The following is a 15857-nucleotide window of genomic DNA, read 5'->3' as shown; positions in this document are numbered from 1 at the left end:
AATGTTAAACGTATTTGTAAAATACGTTTATTAATTCGCAATAGATGTACGAATATTCGAAAATATTTGTTTAACCACAGAATTATTATTTCTGCGAGGGGAGAGAGAGAGAGAGAGAGAGAAGGAAATGGAAACAATTGTTTATCGGATCCTCTGTACACACAGGTATTACAGAGATTATTCGTTGGAGAATATGGAACGCGCGAGATAAAAGAAAAGGTTCGAAATCAAGCGATAACGTAAAAATATCGTTTCCAGGATATCTGGCGAAACACAAACAATTTGCCAAGTTGATCTCGTTGTCTACATGCGCGGCATTGTATCGGGGATACTCGTTCCCATTTCGCCTGAACGTTTTCCTTCGCAGCTGCAAATGGTATGACGAACGAGAAACGATCGACGAGAAGACGCGAGTGAATTGGAAGGAAAAGGCATAGTCTCTTCTGGCTGGTGAGGGTGAGAATAAAAATGGCTTAGATCAAGGATAGAGAGAAGGGAATCGTTGCCTCGTCCCGCGGGGCGATTTGACGGGCTCTCTTCCTTTTTCTTCCTCCTTTTTCTCTTTCTCTCTTTCTTTCTCTCTTTCTTTCTCCCCTTCTCTTTCGTTTTTCGTTCTCGTTTTCTCACCGGCCATTTGCTGGCGTCGCTTGTAAATATGAGCGGTCCTTCATTCGGACAGAGAGCAATAGCCCTAACAACGTCTTCTTGCCACCGTGGCGTGGCCCAAGGCCGTTTCGACGATGGCAGTTTTCCTTCGTCTGGGGAGTACACCGCCGCCATTCCTTTCTCCGGATACCAGTGTGCGGAAAGTGAGATCGCGGCAGAAGAAACGACTTGGAAGGAAAATACGGCGTGGACAGGAAGAGCGGCGGTGAAAGGAGGGAGAGAAAGTGGAAGAGAGCGCGTCCCTCGGCAATCAACGTCTATGGCGCCGCGCCATCCTTCTTCTCCTTTTACGCGGTGTCGTAAAAGATGCTTGTTACGAGCGGCGAACGGACAAAATGACGGATCGTAATAAAATTTGGTCGATTGTAGGCCACCGCGCCGGATTCGAAGGACACCGTGTCCTCTCGTAAAGTCGAACGCGCCCTTCCTCCTCCAATTTTTTAATCGTTCGTTCGTTCGTTCGTTCGTTGTACCATTTTTACGAGATACATTTGTGCGAAATCTATTCAATTTACTAAATCGGTGTTTAATCGCCTCGGAATGGAAATGTCATGTCGTGAAAAGGACATCGTTAGAATTTTCGATTGGAAGAAATTTAAAGATATCCGAGCAACGTTTCGATACTTTATTTCTTTGGCAAATTTTGGTTATCAGAAATAAGCCGAAAGTGGTGATTTCGCGAATATAGCAGGGGCCTCGAGCTATACTATATACATATATATATATACATATATATATATATATATACATACGCGATCGTCGTTTCGTGAGCCGGTATAAATTGCAGGGCTCACTTAGCCGGCCAAATTTATTCCAATCCCGTAATCCGCGCCTATTCATACAGATGCAAATCGGAGAAACGTGTGCCAAATTCGTACGCATCCTTCTGGAAACGAGATACCTCCCGTGGACCAAGAAGGATAGGCTGTACGATGGAGAGCAGTAGTCGGTGCGCAGGCTGTGTCGAGAATGAATTAACGTGACCCCTAGTTAAGAACGGAAAGACCCGGGGTTACGTGGAACAAGGAGAAATTGAGGCGTGCGTGTGTGTGTGTGTGTGTGCCGAGGAGGGGGATGGAAAATGAAAGGACAAAGGAGGAAAAGGAACAAGGATGGCCAGTGTGTGGTACGAAGCATTGTAACGGTCCCTTTGGAAGCAAACCTTTGGGCTTTCGAACCGTCACGATATACAGAGTGCACGCTAGTTCTGACCGTTCGTGAATTATTAAATGTCACAATTAAATGCTGCGGCAGTCATTAAAGCGACAGAATTCGCGTTGCCACCACCACCACAGTTTGCCGTGGTGAAATATTAAGCCATCAACCGGTTCGTTATAACAACGAATAAATGACAGCGGACCTTATTGCGCTTTCGACCGTTTGTTTCGCGTACGCCATTATCGCCAAACCCGTGTTGACCTCCCTCCCCCCTCGTTATGCAAAAATTCAAGACGATCGTTAACCCGCGTCATTAATAACGCGTACGTTTCCCAAATAACGAGAGGCACGAGAGAAATTGGAGGAGGTGGAAGAAAAGAAAAAAAAAAAAAAGAAAAACAATTCTTCCCTCGTAGAAGAAGAAACACAGAAGGAAATTTTCGGTTCGGTTGTTCCTCGTTCGAAACAAGGGGAGAAACGAGAATTCGCGAATTGGAATTACGTACGACTCGATACGAATCGAGTGGAGGCGTTACACACGCGAAATTTCTCCTCCCCTTTCTCCCCTCGGTTAGAATTTATCGGCATGCCAATTTGGATAAATTAAGTAGGTACCCGCCTCTCCTCTCCTCCCCTCCCTCTCTCCCCTTCCTCACCCCTCCCTTCTCCCCCGTGGGAGAATTAATTTGGCAGCCAATCCAAACTCCACCGGTGGAAAGACGAAGGAGTTACGGGTGCCTGTAAGGCGCGTTTTCATCGACACGCGGTAGGCGCAAGCTAGAGATGTCTGGGGAAATGAAGGTATGCGGGTCGGATCCGTTTCATCTCGCTGCAAATAATTTAATCCGGGCTAAATACATATTTATGTCTGCACATAGGGGTGAGCGCGTACGTAGCTAGGAAGGTGGTATATAAGGCAGGTATCATCGTATCCTTGCGCCTTCTTGCGCGACGTAATCGACGCCGTGCGATGGGGGAGGGGACGGAGACTGTTAAAATTAATAAACGCAATTTCGCGGGTTAATCGAAAAAAGTTTTCGTTGGACGAAAAAAAAGGGGCGAAATCTAAAAATTCGAGATCGAACTTTCTCTCTGGCGCGTCTCCTTCCCTCTCTTCTTATCTTCCGTTTTCTCTTTTCCCTTCCCTTCGTTCCAGTGTTATGCCCCGCCACGGTTGAAATTGAACGCGACCATGCGTCCAGGATGCTTGTGAATATTCGAGGAAGCCTCCTCCTTCCCAGGATTTCCCAGCCACGGTATTTAATTTGGCCGACGTAAGAGGAGGCTGTGAAGAACGGGGAGAGGAGAAGGAGCAAAAAGTCCAAGAATGGAGATCTGCATAAGAGAAAGGAGAGAGAGAGAGAGAGAGAGAGAGAGTTGAAAGAGGGAAAATGGGAAGAGAAGAGTGCGTGACGATACTTTGTCTTTGTATAAAAAATCTCGCGAAATACAAATAACTGGACTAAACTTTTAATCTTCGCGAATCTTCGCCCCATAATCTTGCTACGATCTTACCAATACCGTACGACGCAACGAATAAAATTGTCTCTCGAATTAAAATCATCCTCGAAGAAAGAGAGAGAAAATACGAGATAAATTCGTTTTAGGACAAAAGATAATATCACGTTCTTTTCTTCGTAAGCCGGATATATTAATAACAAGAACGAATTACATCGGATGCTGACCTAAATAATTTGATTCGTTGGAATAATATTCTAGTTAATTATCGAGGAGAAAAATTTGACGTAAAAAAAGTTCTCGACGTACGAGAATTTTTCTCTCTCTCTCTCTCTCTCCCTCCGACGAAAGGTGGTCGATCGATAGAAATCGGGCCGAAGAGATTCTTCAACCAGTTTCAGCGTACGGCGTGTTTAAACCCTTAACTATTGCCGCCTCGCAAAGGTCGATGATACGATGCGACCACTTCGCTTATGCGCCCTCGACGGGCTTACGAATCGGGACTTTGCGACCGCGGAAGCGACCGAGCTTCTTCCTCTTCTTTCTCTTTTCTCCACCTTAATCCTTTTTGACACCGTTCGAGGAACTTTGCTCCGCGCGAAAGGATCGAATCGAGCGTCTTTCTCGCGAGGGAAACGTTTATTCGTCGCGAAGAATCGAGAATATTTATAAATTCGTTGGAGAAGGAAAAGGAGATTGCCCCGTTTCGTCCATTCTCTCCTCGTTTTTTCCATACTCGCTCGAGCCGAAAGAAAACCCGTTCGAAGGCCCGTTATTTATTAATCTCGCATCCCCTTTAAAATTTATCCAGTGCACCGTGGCAACGTGTGCTCGTCCGCTATAAATTTGTTTGCTGGGTGAACGCGTGGATTTAATAGGTCGGTCCGAAAATCTGGTAAAGGGGGCGATTCACCCGTGATACCTGGGCCAGTGGGTACACGGGTGAATACGTGAGCACGCGGGATATCTCGTATCGATATTCAAAAAGCGGGAGAGATGGGATACAAGGCGGCCGTTATTCAACACGGACGATAAATGCCGATACTCCCGAGGACGAAACATCAACGTTCTCGCGGCGCTAGGCGCGGCGTCGGGGTTATTTGCATATTTCAATTTCCTCTGCGCAACACCGAGGCTGGTGTCGACGCGCGCCTTCGACACGTCCACACCCGCGTACTTTCCACGTTTCCACGAGCGTATGCCCGAGTCTGTTGCGCGAACCAAACTTCTTGGCGCGGAGAAAATGTCAATGTCGGGGACACAAGCGTAGGGGCAGCAGGATAATTATCCGAGTAAAAGGCAACTCCGCTCGCTTCGGTATTGACCGATGGAACGGTGCGTGGTGTCGAGCAAACCGACCTTTATTCCATCGATCCATAAATAATTTCGTTTCGCGCGCGACAAGATGGAGAAAATTGGAAAGATTACACGCTTTCTAAAATTGTTTTAAAATTTTATTTCTATCTCGCGATAATGAAGGCTAGTTAAACCACCGAGATAATATTCTCGCTAATTGTTGGAGAAACGACGAGGGAAGGGAATTTATAAGGAAAGAAAGAGAGAAAAGGAATGTGATTGGTTCGTTTGTACGATAGAAAATAGATGGTTACGAGAAACTTGGCAAAGTTTATGCCCGAACTTTGTTTCGCGACGCGATTTACCTTTATTAAAGTGTAATGATAATCCGTGATAATCGGGACTCGCGGGGATTAAAACTCGTTAAAGGGGGGAGGGAAAAGTCGCGATAAAAGTTGGAAATCATATTCTTCTTCCTCTAGGAATAATTATCCTGTACGCGTGGTACGTACAAGTGGATTTTCCGAGTTTGTTGCGTGCCGGACGCTATCGGCTGGGAGAACGTTTCTCGTTCCATTCTCGGTTATATTATCGCGCGTTCTGTTATAAAAGTCATTCCGCGGGACACCGTTCCGGAGCATTTCAATTTTCAGCCAAGATGCAAATTCCTTGTCTGCGCGAATTTCGAGGCGTCGAGACGGCGGCGTCGACACGCCGGAGGGGCTAACGCGTACGCGTAGGTGGTGCGAATAGGTCTACTATCGCAGCCTCGTTTCGTTTCAATTCATTAGGGGAGCCGTAAAATTCTAATTCCCTACCGTTTCGGTTCCGCGCCAATCACGCCCCTCCATCTCTTCTCCAATCTTGTTTAAGATAATTGGACGAGTCGTTCGCGATATCGTTCGAACGGACGAGAAAATATTTCGCGTGGAAGAGTAATGGAAAAGAAAGACGAAGGAGAGATGGAATGGAAAACTTTTTCCTTGATGAATACACGCGACGCACAAACGAATTATATTCCGGTTTACCCTGGAGTTTCGGGGGAACGAAGTGGACTCGAGGAGTGGTCTCTCGAGGGGTATAGGCAGACATAGGCGTCGGCGGTTGTCCATTGAAAGGGGGAGAGAGGAACAGAGATAGGACAATGACGTCGAAGAGAGGGAGAGAGAGATCTCGTTGTATCGATCGGCGTCATAAAATCCATTTTATGACTTGGACGCTGTCCAGTGACTGGTGTATTAGCCGTCGCATTGCCTCGCAAATAAAACGCTCTTCTACTCTTGAACCACCCCTTTAACCACCTCGCCTCACCCTTGTCGACGTCGGACGGTCGTCAGACGCCATCAACTTTCGTTTGTGTTTCGCGTCTCTTCCTATCGCTTCCCTTTTTCTCTATTTTCCCCGTCCCCGTATGTGCCTTCCCTTCGATACACATCGGTTAAGTTTATATAGGTAAAAAAACATTCCTCGTTGGATCGTGTTCTTTTGCCGTTCCACCTTTGACGAGAACACACCTATCTATCTATATATATATATATATGTATTCCCTCTCTCTCGCGAAACTTTTGAAAATCGCATCGCATCGTGTCATATAACATAACGATAGAAAAATAAAGGAAGAAAATTGACGATATTCGATTTGGAAAGAGCGAAAAAGTATTGCAAGATTTTGGAGCGAGAGTATCGATTCAATTACCGTGAGAGACGTATTTTTCCTTTTTATCCCGATCGATCGTCCGGGTAGGTGGCGACGTTTTTACGACGATACGTTGGGAAAAAGGCGTCAAACGTCTAGACGGAAGGAGGAAAATCGCGGAGAATTCGATTTTCGCGTTGGCATACTGCGCGTAACCGCGTTAATATACGATTTCCACGATACCCGGGCGGGGTAACAACGATAATTCGTTTAAAACGCACGATGTCGTTTTAATCGACTCGTCGGAACGATCGCGAATCACCGTATCTCTTGGTCCGCGAGTGGCCGTCCTACAAATTGCTCTCCCGCGTCGAGGACCAGGAATATCGGTGGCGTACCACTCGTACCCGTGGATAATTAATCCCAATTGAATTAATTAGATTCGCGTAACGAAAATTAAGTACCGGCGAGATACGCGAGTCGCATTAATATAGGACGATGCTTTTTGCGATAGAGACTATAGAGGATGCGATAATCCGCCGTGCTTTACACGAAGACAATCGAACGAAATATAATCGAATCGGTAAATTTACCTACCTGTCGTCGGCGAGACATTCTCGTTGTACGATCTTGTTTCTTCGGGAAGAGCCGATACGATACTTCGTGATCTCCTCCACGAAGCGGAAACGATAAAAAACGCGACGAATATACCTTAACGAAGATATCTTGTTCGCGGAATATATCCGACTTTTCTGACGTCGCTTGTCGTTTTCATCCTTGTTTCATCCGTCTCGTTACAAGTACTACGTCCTTCTTCCTGTCTCTTCTGCTCCCGTGAATAACTTCACGGGAGTGTTATAAATTTTTTGAAACGGAGCCCGAGAAGACAAGGAGGGAGGGGATAAAAGGAGATAACGATTTTTCGATTTTTCCTCGAAATAAAGGACGGCCGTGATTGATAAGTCGATCTTTTCCACCGATCGGCCAGTGGTTTGGAATTCGGAACGCGATCGGGCTACGAACACACCGAGTAATTTCTACGCTGAAATTCCGGGCAACGTTCGAACGTGCGTGAATAAAGAATCGCGTACGAATTTCGAGCAGCACGCAACGTACTGCTTCCTCCTCGTCCTCCTCCTCCTTCGTTTCGCCATTCCGGATAATAGAATCGAAGAGAGATAAATCGAGGCGTTACGTTACGCCGAATTTAATTTCCGAATTTATTATCTTCTCCGTAAAAATCGTCGATGGGTTTATTTATATCAATCGATTGGCCGATCGATGGATCTTTATTAAAATCCGCGAATATCGAAAAGGATGGCAACGAACGGTATAAAAGGGGCGGTCTAAAATTTATGATGTGGACGATTAATAATAAATGTCTCGGGGGATCGGAAATCCGTGGAAAGGAGGGAATAAATCTGTTTGCTCCCTTAATAATAATCTCGAGTTCGAGGTTCGTCGTCACGCCAACGAGCGAGAATTCTTAATACCCCTCTCTTTTCACCATTCTAATATAGTTTTCGCTTGAACCCGATTCTTCGGGAACGCTGGTAGGAGTCTGGCAAGAGTGGAAGTTGGCACTTGTATCCCCGGGGCTTTCGAATCCAAATGTATTCGAAGGAAGCCAAAAAAGTAGTGCCAAATAGACGAATACACTGCGATATGAAAATTAAGGGAATATAAAGTGTGTCATCGAAACGGGGCCGATTTTTCCTCCACCCTCCCCCTCCCCCCCCTCGGTTCCGAATTCCAAATTAGCCGGATCCCTATCGCGTGGTTTACGAATTAATCGCGAGGAGAGAGAGAGAGAGAGAGAGAGGAAGAGAGAGAGAGAGAGAGGAAGAGAAACGTAACGAGAAAGAAGAAATCCGATAAATGTAAATTTCGCGAGATCGAAATACTTACCTCCGTCTCTCTTTCAGCTCTCCCCCCCCCCCCCCCGAATTCGGTGTATGGCTGGCGGCGTTATCCGCCGCCAGATTCGATTCGAGGCAGAAGACAGGGGAAGAAGGAAAGCTCGCCCTTGTTCTTGATACGGAAGCTAATTCGCCACGAAGGGCCGCAGGGCTCGCCAACTTTTCTATTCCCGGTGGATATTAGCCGCGGAGAGAATAAGAGTGTCGCGCGAGTTGTCCCAATGCAATTAAGATAAGCGGCGGCCGATGTTTATAAATATTTCGCTCTATTCCCATTTGGAAGGGGAATAGAGGTTGGCGTGACCGGCCGCAGGCGACGCAAACTTTTCCATCCATCCGCTCCTCCCTAACCCGGCCTGGCCTTTACACGAGTTAGATCGGACCGAATTCCACGTTTCCTCGGAGAATCTGTGGCGTGGTAGGACGAGCCGCGGTTGAAAAATTACAACGGAGCGTGGCAAGTGTACATCCTCGTCGTCTTTTCTTATTGCGTCGTCTCTCGTCGTTTCCACGAAATTTCCTCGAGTTTCACGCCTTCCCTCCTTCTCTCTTTTTCTCCCCGGGTTTTCCGGCCCGCGACGAGGTAATTCTCCGTCCGAGGGAGCGTTACCGCCGCAACTCCACCTGCTATCGCGTGGAAATTGCATCCTCCTCCGAGTCTAGAGCGAGATTAAAACGTCTGGCGGCGCGGGAGAGGCGTGAAACGACAAGGATCGATCTGAATTTCGCATGCTTCGAACGATGCGACGACGAGAGCTTGTTTTGTTTATCGCTCGATAAATAAGGGGAGAGATTTCGCGACACGAAGGTGCAAAGGTTTAATTTCGAGATGATCTCAGGTAAGTCGGGATTAAAGTCACGCCCGTTTAATTCAACCTTGGAATAATTCTATCGTTTATCGTTAGCTTGCCTGGGTATCGTTGCCCGGCACCGCCGGTCACGAGAATATTCGGACATTCGGATTCCATCTTTACGCTTCGCCTTTTAACGTGAACATGTTTTTCCCTACCCATTTCGTATTTGGAGTTTATCGTTTAAACACACGTTTGTACTGTGTTTGCCACGTAGATAAGTACGTAGATAAAAACTTTACTTTTAATTTTCAGTTTCGGAAAGAAACAGGAACACGAGAGATACATTTATCACGGGTGATCATCAACGATGAATCGCGACGAAATAGGTCAAAGACTTAAATAAAGGATGGACGTGTGCCCGATTATCTGCGCGAGCGATAGTTAATGGATTCGTGGTGATTATAGACGGATGAAGGCTATCGGGCAGTCGCGATAATGTCGTGTCGTAAATAGTAAGCGATCTTAGACCGAGTTCCGTCCACGAGTGTTGCGCCGCGCGTGCTCGCCTACATCCATCTCGGTGCGTTGAGATAGTCAAATGACGATCAGATAGGGGGGAACAGGCCCTTTGAATAAATCCTCGGTTCCGATAGGAAGGCGGTTCCACGAGGTTTGCTCGACAGCGCGATAGCCGATAATGGTCTGGTTCAGCCACCGTCCAATTCTAGGGTTAATTACCATCGTTTTAACCCGCTATACCGGCCTCGGTTCTTAAACCGAGTCCCGTTCCCCCCCTCCCCAGTCGTTTTGGAAAATTAATTTTACGACGGTGCGAATGCCGATACTTCCGTTGCCTCGAGGCGATTTCCAAGCCGGGCCTCGAACCAACGACTCGATTAACTCGGTTAACCATCCACTACGAATTCCCCCCCCCCCTAATTTTAATCGATGCGTTGACTACGTTCGATTAAAAGGTTGTCGTATTACGATATTGCCGCTTAAAAATAAGCTAAATAAATTAGAGAAGATAATTAAGGAGGAGGGAAGTAAGCGGTCCAAAATCGAGGGATGATCAACGTTCGGATGGTCGATAGAATTTCTTGGGGAATAGATGCTATTACTACTATTTTAACTACCGTTCTCGACCGACCTCGTGGCAAAAAATGGCAAAGTGTGACTAATATACCGTTATTTACGTACGAGATTTGTAACGGGCTGATTCTGAGCCCGGCGGAAAGTTTGCGTGAGTGCAACATTCGACCAGGGTAAGTTTTATATGTCTCTACGTCGATATTATTAACGGAACGAACGGATAAAACGAGTGAAAATCATTTTATAATCTCGAAAAATATTGGAATATCGTTGATGAACGATTTCTCGGACGAAATAATAAAAGATATATATTTCAATCGAGGACAAGGCAGAATGGAAGGAAAATATTAAAATATTCGTGATTCGCTATCTTCGAAATTGATTCTATCGATCGTTCGATCGTCGTTCTCTTTGTTGCTATTAAGAATGATAGATAAAGAGGGGGGGGGAGGGGAAGAGGGAGAAGAGAGAGGAACGAGTAAATATCGAAAATATCGCGATATACGCGATAGTAGCAAACTAATTGGAAGATAAAACGTATACGTCGGGTTTATCCGATAAAGCGTATCCTTGACGCGAATCGATGCATCGCTGTAATTAGATACGACCGATTGAAACTTTTCGCTGCACAAATTACTGGCACGAACTCGAGCTACGTTATTTTTACAACGCGTGGCAGGCGACGAAAAAAAAAAAAAAAAAAAAGGAGGGAGAGAATGACAGGAGGACAACGGAGAGAGATGTCTCTGACTCGACTAAATTTTTCGAAACTTTTCGTTTTACGATAATGCTGGAGGCGCGAGATCGATCGAGAAAAGAAGGAAAAAAAAAAAAAAAAAAACAATTTCTCTTGGAGATCGTAACGATTTATTTTCCACCGATCTGGCAAAATCTCCGTCCCGTTTTGATTAATCGTTTTTTCCGTTTTTTCCTACCATGTTTCAGGCTGTGCATTTCTCACCTACTATAGTCGTGACAGCGCAATCAGTGCCCAGAACGCTCTGCATGAGAAGCGGACTTTACCAGGGGTAAGTGTTTACGCATTTAGAACACAATTTGCCTACTTTCGGGCTTCTTCCACTCGTCGGCGAAACGACTCGTTTTACGCGAGTTACATCACGCTGTCGAAATGAATATAAAAAGTGTTTGCAAAAGATTTATAAATCGATCGAGTTTTCATCGGTATCGTTGTAATTGTAGAAAAACAAATTCGCCACAGGTCGCTGAAGATTCGTGGAAATTAGGAGATTACGAACGAATAATAATAACAAGACGATTGGATAAGAGTTTGCAATTTGTAAAAATTTATAGACTCGGATGTACAAACTCGTGTACAAAGGTGGAGTTCATCGAGCAACGGTCGAACGTGCGAGAAAACAAAGTGGCGTAATTCTGGTGCAATTCTATACGAGAAAGGAGAAGGAAAAGTAGAGCAGGCAAATTGTGCAGTGACGTTAACGGATACTTATCGCCTGCGAAGCCGTATGCCGCTCTCCAGGCAAATTCTGGCGATTTACCCCGCGATCCGGAATATTAAAATGGGGCCGGCGTGACAAGTTAATCTCTTAACGCCGCCGAAAGGGTAGTTAGGAAGGGTCGAAAGGGAGCAGAGGGCGCGACTCGTACAGTCCGCGATGTATCATCAGACTTTCCGTGCCTTCTACGAATGCCAGGAATGGCCATGCTTGTTCTTATTCCCGGCCAACACGAGAATTTCGCAATTTCCTCTTTTCACGCTTCCAATCTTTTGAGCGCGATCGTAACTCGAATCAGCGGTATCGAGAAATTGTTGGAATCGTTTTTTCGCACGTACAAAAATAATACATTTTAACATTTATTGTATATTACGGAATAATCGTGGATTATTTTTGTTGAAAATCAAAGTTGAAGTGAATTTTTCCCTGTACTTGGATTAATCGCACGGTCAGCTGTTTCGATCTGGCAAAGCTCGCTGGCAAAGGTATTTTCGAACGGAAAATCATCGAGCCGATGTTTTCGGGCGAAATGGAGGGGAACAGTTCTCGTAAAAATTTGCATCGATCGTAGCCGTGGGGACTGAAGAGTACAAGTGCCGGCACTGAACACTGCTTAACTGCCAGAGCAGTGCCAACACGCCCCTTCCCATTATCCAACCTACCCCTTGGAAGTCCGTAGCGAGTACTGGCGTTATGTTTCGTTAATCTATCCCCGAAACAACGCAGCTCCGGTCTTGGCACTGCTGCCAGCGGAAATCGTTTTAAATGTTATGCCGAGAGATGTGCCGGGGGTTTGGCTGAGTTATGACTTTATGAAGAGGCAGACGCGTATACGGACGCACTTTTCCGGCCATACGCCCCGTGCACGCGAGCTGACCAAACACGAAAGAAAAATCCTCCTCAATTGCTTCCACCGTTCCCGTCCACGCGCACCGTTTCCACCGTTTTTCACATTTTTATGGCCCTCCCTCCGTATTATATTTCTACCTACCGATCCGAGTGAATTTTTCCAAGGCGACAATGTCGTATGGGATTATTCGAAATTTCGTAATTTCGCGAGTAATTATCACTAGAGGAGAAAGTGGAATCGTTGAATTGCAAATCAGATTTATCTTCCACGTCGATCCTGGGCGATCAACGATCTGGGTGGCGATCATTGTTCGTGGGATAGAAAGGGGATAAAAAGAATTCTTGGGTGGATCGATTCGCATTTAGGATGCGATTGAACATTTGACCGAGCCAAGCTGTAATATTCGAACGCACCTGAGACCATAACTCGAGCAAGCAGCGAGCCCTTGATAAACAGGGATCGCAAGCTGAACGCTCCCGCTGTGCAAGCAATAACAATGCCCGTGGCTAACCGGCTATACTTAGCCCGTGCGGAAGCGATCGTTGCACGTGCGCACGCGCTTGTTCGCGCTCACGCGAAACCTCGAAAGAAAGTATTTCGTATCCCACTTCCGCCCGTTGTCGCGCCTCTTTGACCGATTACGTCGAGAACCACATTTTTCTCCGGAGACTCGATCTTGAAACTTTCTCTCGATCGTCGTTTTCGAAAGTTCGCGTCGCGAGAATTAAAGTGGAAAGGAAACGATTGTGCGTGTCGGCTCGAATAAAAGACATTCGCCGAATGGGAAAGAATCGTTATTCGTCAACGAAATCTATTAGGTTATTGACGAAAAGAAAAGAATGGAAGATTTCTTTAATATCTTTATATTATTTTACATTATATAATGTATATATATACACACACACACATATATATATATATATATAATTTTATACAGAAATATCGGAACGTTCGCGATAAAGCCTTCCAGATTTAATTCCTGTTTATTTGCTTTGCTCGTAAGCTCGGCCTCCGTCTTGGCTGCGATGTTGGTCTAGCCGACCCCAACGTTAACAGATCACCAGATGTTACCGGTGTTCACTGGTATTTCGTCCCGGCGACACAAAAATTCCCATGGCGAATTCGATCGGAAATATAACATTTCTTTGCTTAACTTTTTTCGCTTCGAGAATGGTATCGATCCATGGTATTTGAAACGAACGCAAATACACCGTACAAATTCAATCCCAATATTAACCGTAAATACGTAAGTTGCGATAAGAGGAAAGAAATCCTTTTTGTTCTCTCGATTCACAAGAATCACGGAATACAACGAGAGGCAGAGGATTTCGAGGAAATCCACTAATCATCGGTTCCCAGGCACGGTCGAAATTCAGGATCAGGGTTAAGTGGCGAGATAAGATGTACGATGAAATTCGAAAGGACGGATCGACAAATTGGGGTTATAATAATTGCGCTGGGGTGTTTGCTCGGCTCGAAGGAGAAGAAACGTCGGGGGACGCGAATTTCCACGAGGAAAAGGATACTACAAAAGAAAAGGGGGAAGGGGGGAGAGTAAAAAATCGGAGGGAGGGAAAGAGGCGAGCGACCGCTCGGCCATTGTTTGCATTCCTCCCTAACGAAGTTTTTGCAACTTTGGCGCCTGTGCACCTGTGCCGCCCAAGCCCGATGAAATTTCTGCGATTTCAACGCTTCTCGTAATTCATTAAGCGCCGCGCGTCGAGGATTCGCGTAATTTTTTTTGCTTCGATAACATTTATCCTCCGACGACGGTGAATCAATCCCTCGGCCGCGAGAGATCTATCTCTCTCTCTCTCCCCCCCCCCCTCCCTCGAGCTAGTTATTTTAATTCCGCTCTTATCGAACGATACACGAAAACTATATCGGGATGGATGCAACAGCCACTCCACGTTCGATTCCACGAATTCGTTCCATCTTTGGGAACAATTTATCACGACAGATCGGTATTTATTATTTACATTATGGGAGGAGGCGTTGGTTGGTCGGCTATCAAACAATTACGGGAAACTTTCCGTGGTTACGCCTCGCGACGAGGAGGGGTCGTTTTCGCGAAGAAGGAGAAAGAAGAGAAGGAGGAGGAGGAAGAGGAAGAAGAAGAAGAAGAAGAAGAAGAAGGTGGAGGAGAAGGTTAAGGAGGGATGGAATGGAAATGGTAGGGGACTAGAGGCGAAGGAGGGAGTCACTCCGTAGGAAGCAAGCCGAGTGGCGACGCCTCAGTGACCGAGCTTACTCTCCCTTGTGCTTTCGTTCGCAAGCGCGGGCTTGCGAGTCCTCGTTTTCTCTCTGTATGTATATATGTATATATATACACACACACACACACACACACACAAATATATATATACGTATATATCTCTCGTCTCTGTTTCATTCGCCGTCTGCGCATAAAGCCGCCCATTTCTACCCTCGTGGGTGCCTCGTGGACCTTTCTTTCCAACTTGCGCGATACGGGCCTGAGAATAAGCCAGTCGCAGTTATACGCGCCCTTCCGTGCCCTTTTCTTTGTTCCCATTCTTTCTTTTGCTTTCGCCGGAGTTAGTACGTATCAAGTATTCTGGCGAGATTCGGACCAGTGTCGTGAAATCAAGAGTGATTCTCGAACGAACGAACGAACGAACGAACGTTCAGTGTCGTGTGAATCGTGAGAAGAAGAAGGAGGGGGAGGAGGAGGAGGAGGAGGAAAAGTGCACGCGCGAGTGTGGATTCTTCTTTCCTTCGTGGATCGAATCGAATCGCGCCGCAAAGTGTTTGTGTTTGAAGTATATTATATAAAGTGAAACGGTGCTGTATATGTATATATATATATGTATAGTGATCCTGCGCAATAGCGGTTCCAAGTAAAACGCCGGTATTTCAAATATTTCGTCTTATAGTTTCGAGGGGAACCGCTTCCAGGCCACGTTGATCGCGCCACTTTTGCATCTCGCGACGACTCTTCGTCGTTTATCGAGTGTGTTATCGTGCCTGTTGCTTGCCCTCCACGACGACGGTGATAATTGTTGGACGTCGTAGCGCGCCACCATGGTCGATTTTATAAGCTATCCGGAGATTTCCTACCTCTACGACGAATTCACGATGGTACGCAGATGTTACTTTTATTTCATACTTTTTTACACTTCCTTCCTCCCCAAAGCAGGCCGTGTTTAATCGCGCTTTGCTTTTCATTTTCATTTTATTGTATATACGTACGTATACGTAACGCTCGATTATTAACGATCGGGAAATTACTATGGCCGCTAATTATTCACCGTGGCAGTGTGTAACAGCTGCGAGTCGTTGCCTTCTATGGCTCATTCGAAGCCCATTAATCGTACGAGGTATTCTCGCGCTAATGCGAAACTAGCAAAATAATATATCGCCAACCGTAATACTCGTTTCAACTCGTATCTATTAATATATTTCTCACCCTGTTCAACGCCCTGTCCTCGCCAATACACGCGTATTACCTGGAATAATATAATACTTTTCGTATTCTTCGTGCAATACAATTCG

At 45.9% G+C, this 15857-nt stretch overlaps 1 protein-coding gene across 2 annotated transcripts in view; it reads left to right on the top strand.

Annotated features, from left to right (window-relative positions):
* LOC100870661 (CUGBP Elav-like family member 5) overlaps nt 1-15857 on the top strand; it is a 154034-nt gene that overhangs the window by 42184 nt on the left and 95993 nt on the right. For both annotated transcript variants that reach the window (XR_001112067.3, XM_012486569.3), the window contains exon 2: nt 10965-11047. Coding sequence is in view for 1 of the 2 variants with exons in the window: in XM_012486569.3 (XP_012342023.1) it covers nt 10965-11047 (83 nt within the window). In the remaining variant the exon portion in view is untranslated. The remainder of the gene's footprint in view (nt 1-10964; nt 11048-15857) is intronic.

Source organism: Apis florea, unplaced genomic scaffold (genome assembly GCF_048593485.1).
Source record: "Apis florea isolate Af1SG1 unplaced genomic scaffold, ASM4859348v1 contig_1346_pilon, whole genome shotgun sequence".
In the NCBI taxonomy this organism is placed as follows: domain Eukaryota; kingdom Metazoa; phylum Arthropoda; class Insecta; order Hymenoptera; family Apidae; genus Apis; species Apis florea.
Note: the sequence above shows the minus strand (reverse complement) of the source record. Positions and strands in the feature narration are given on the sequence as shown.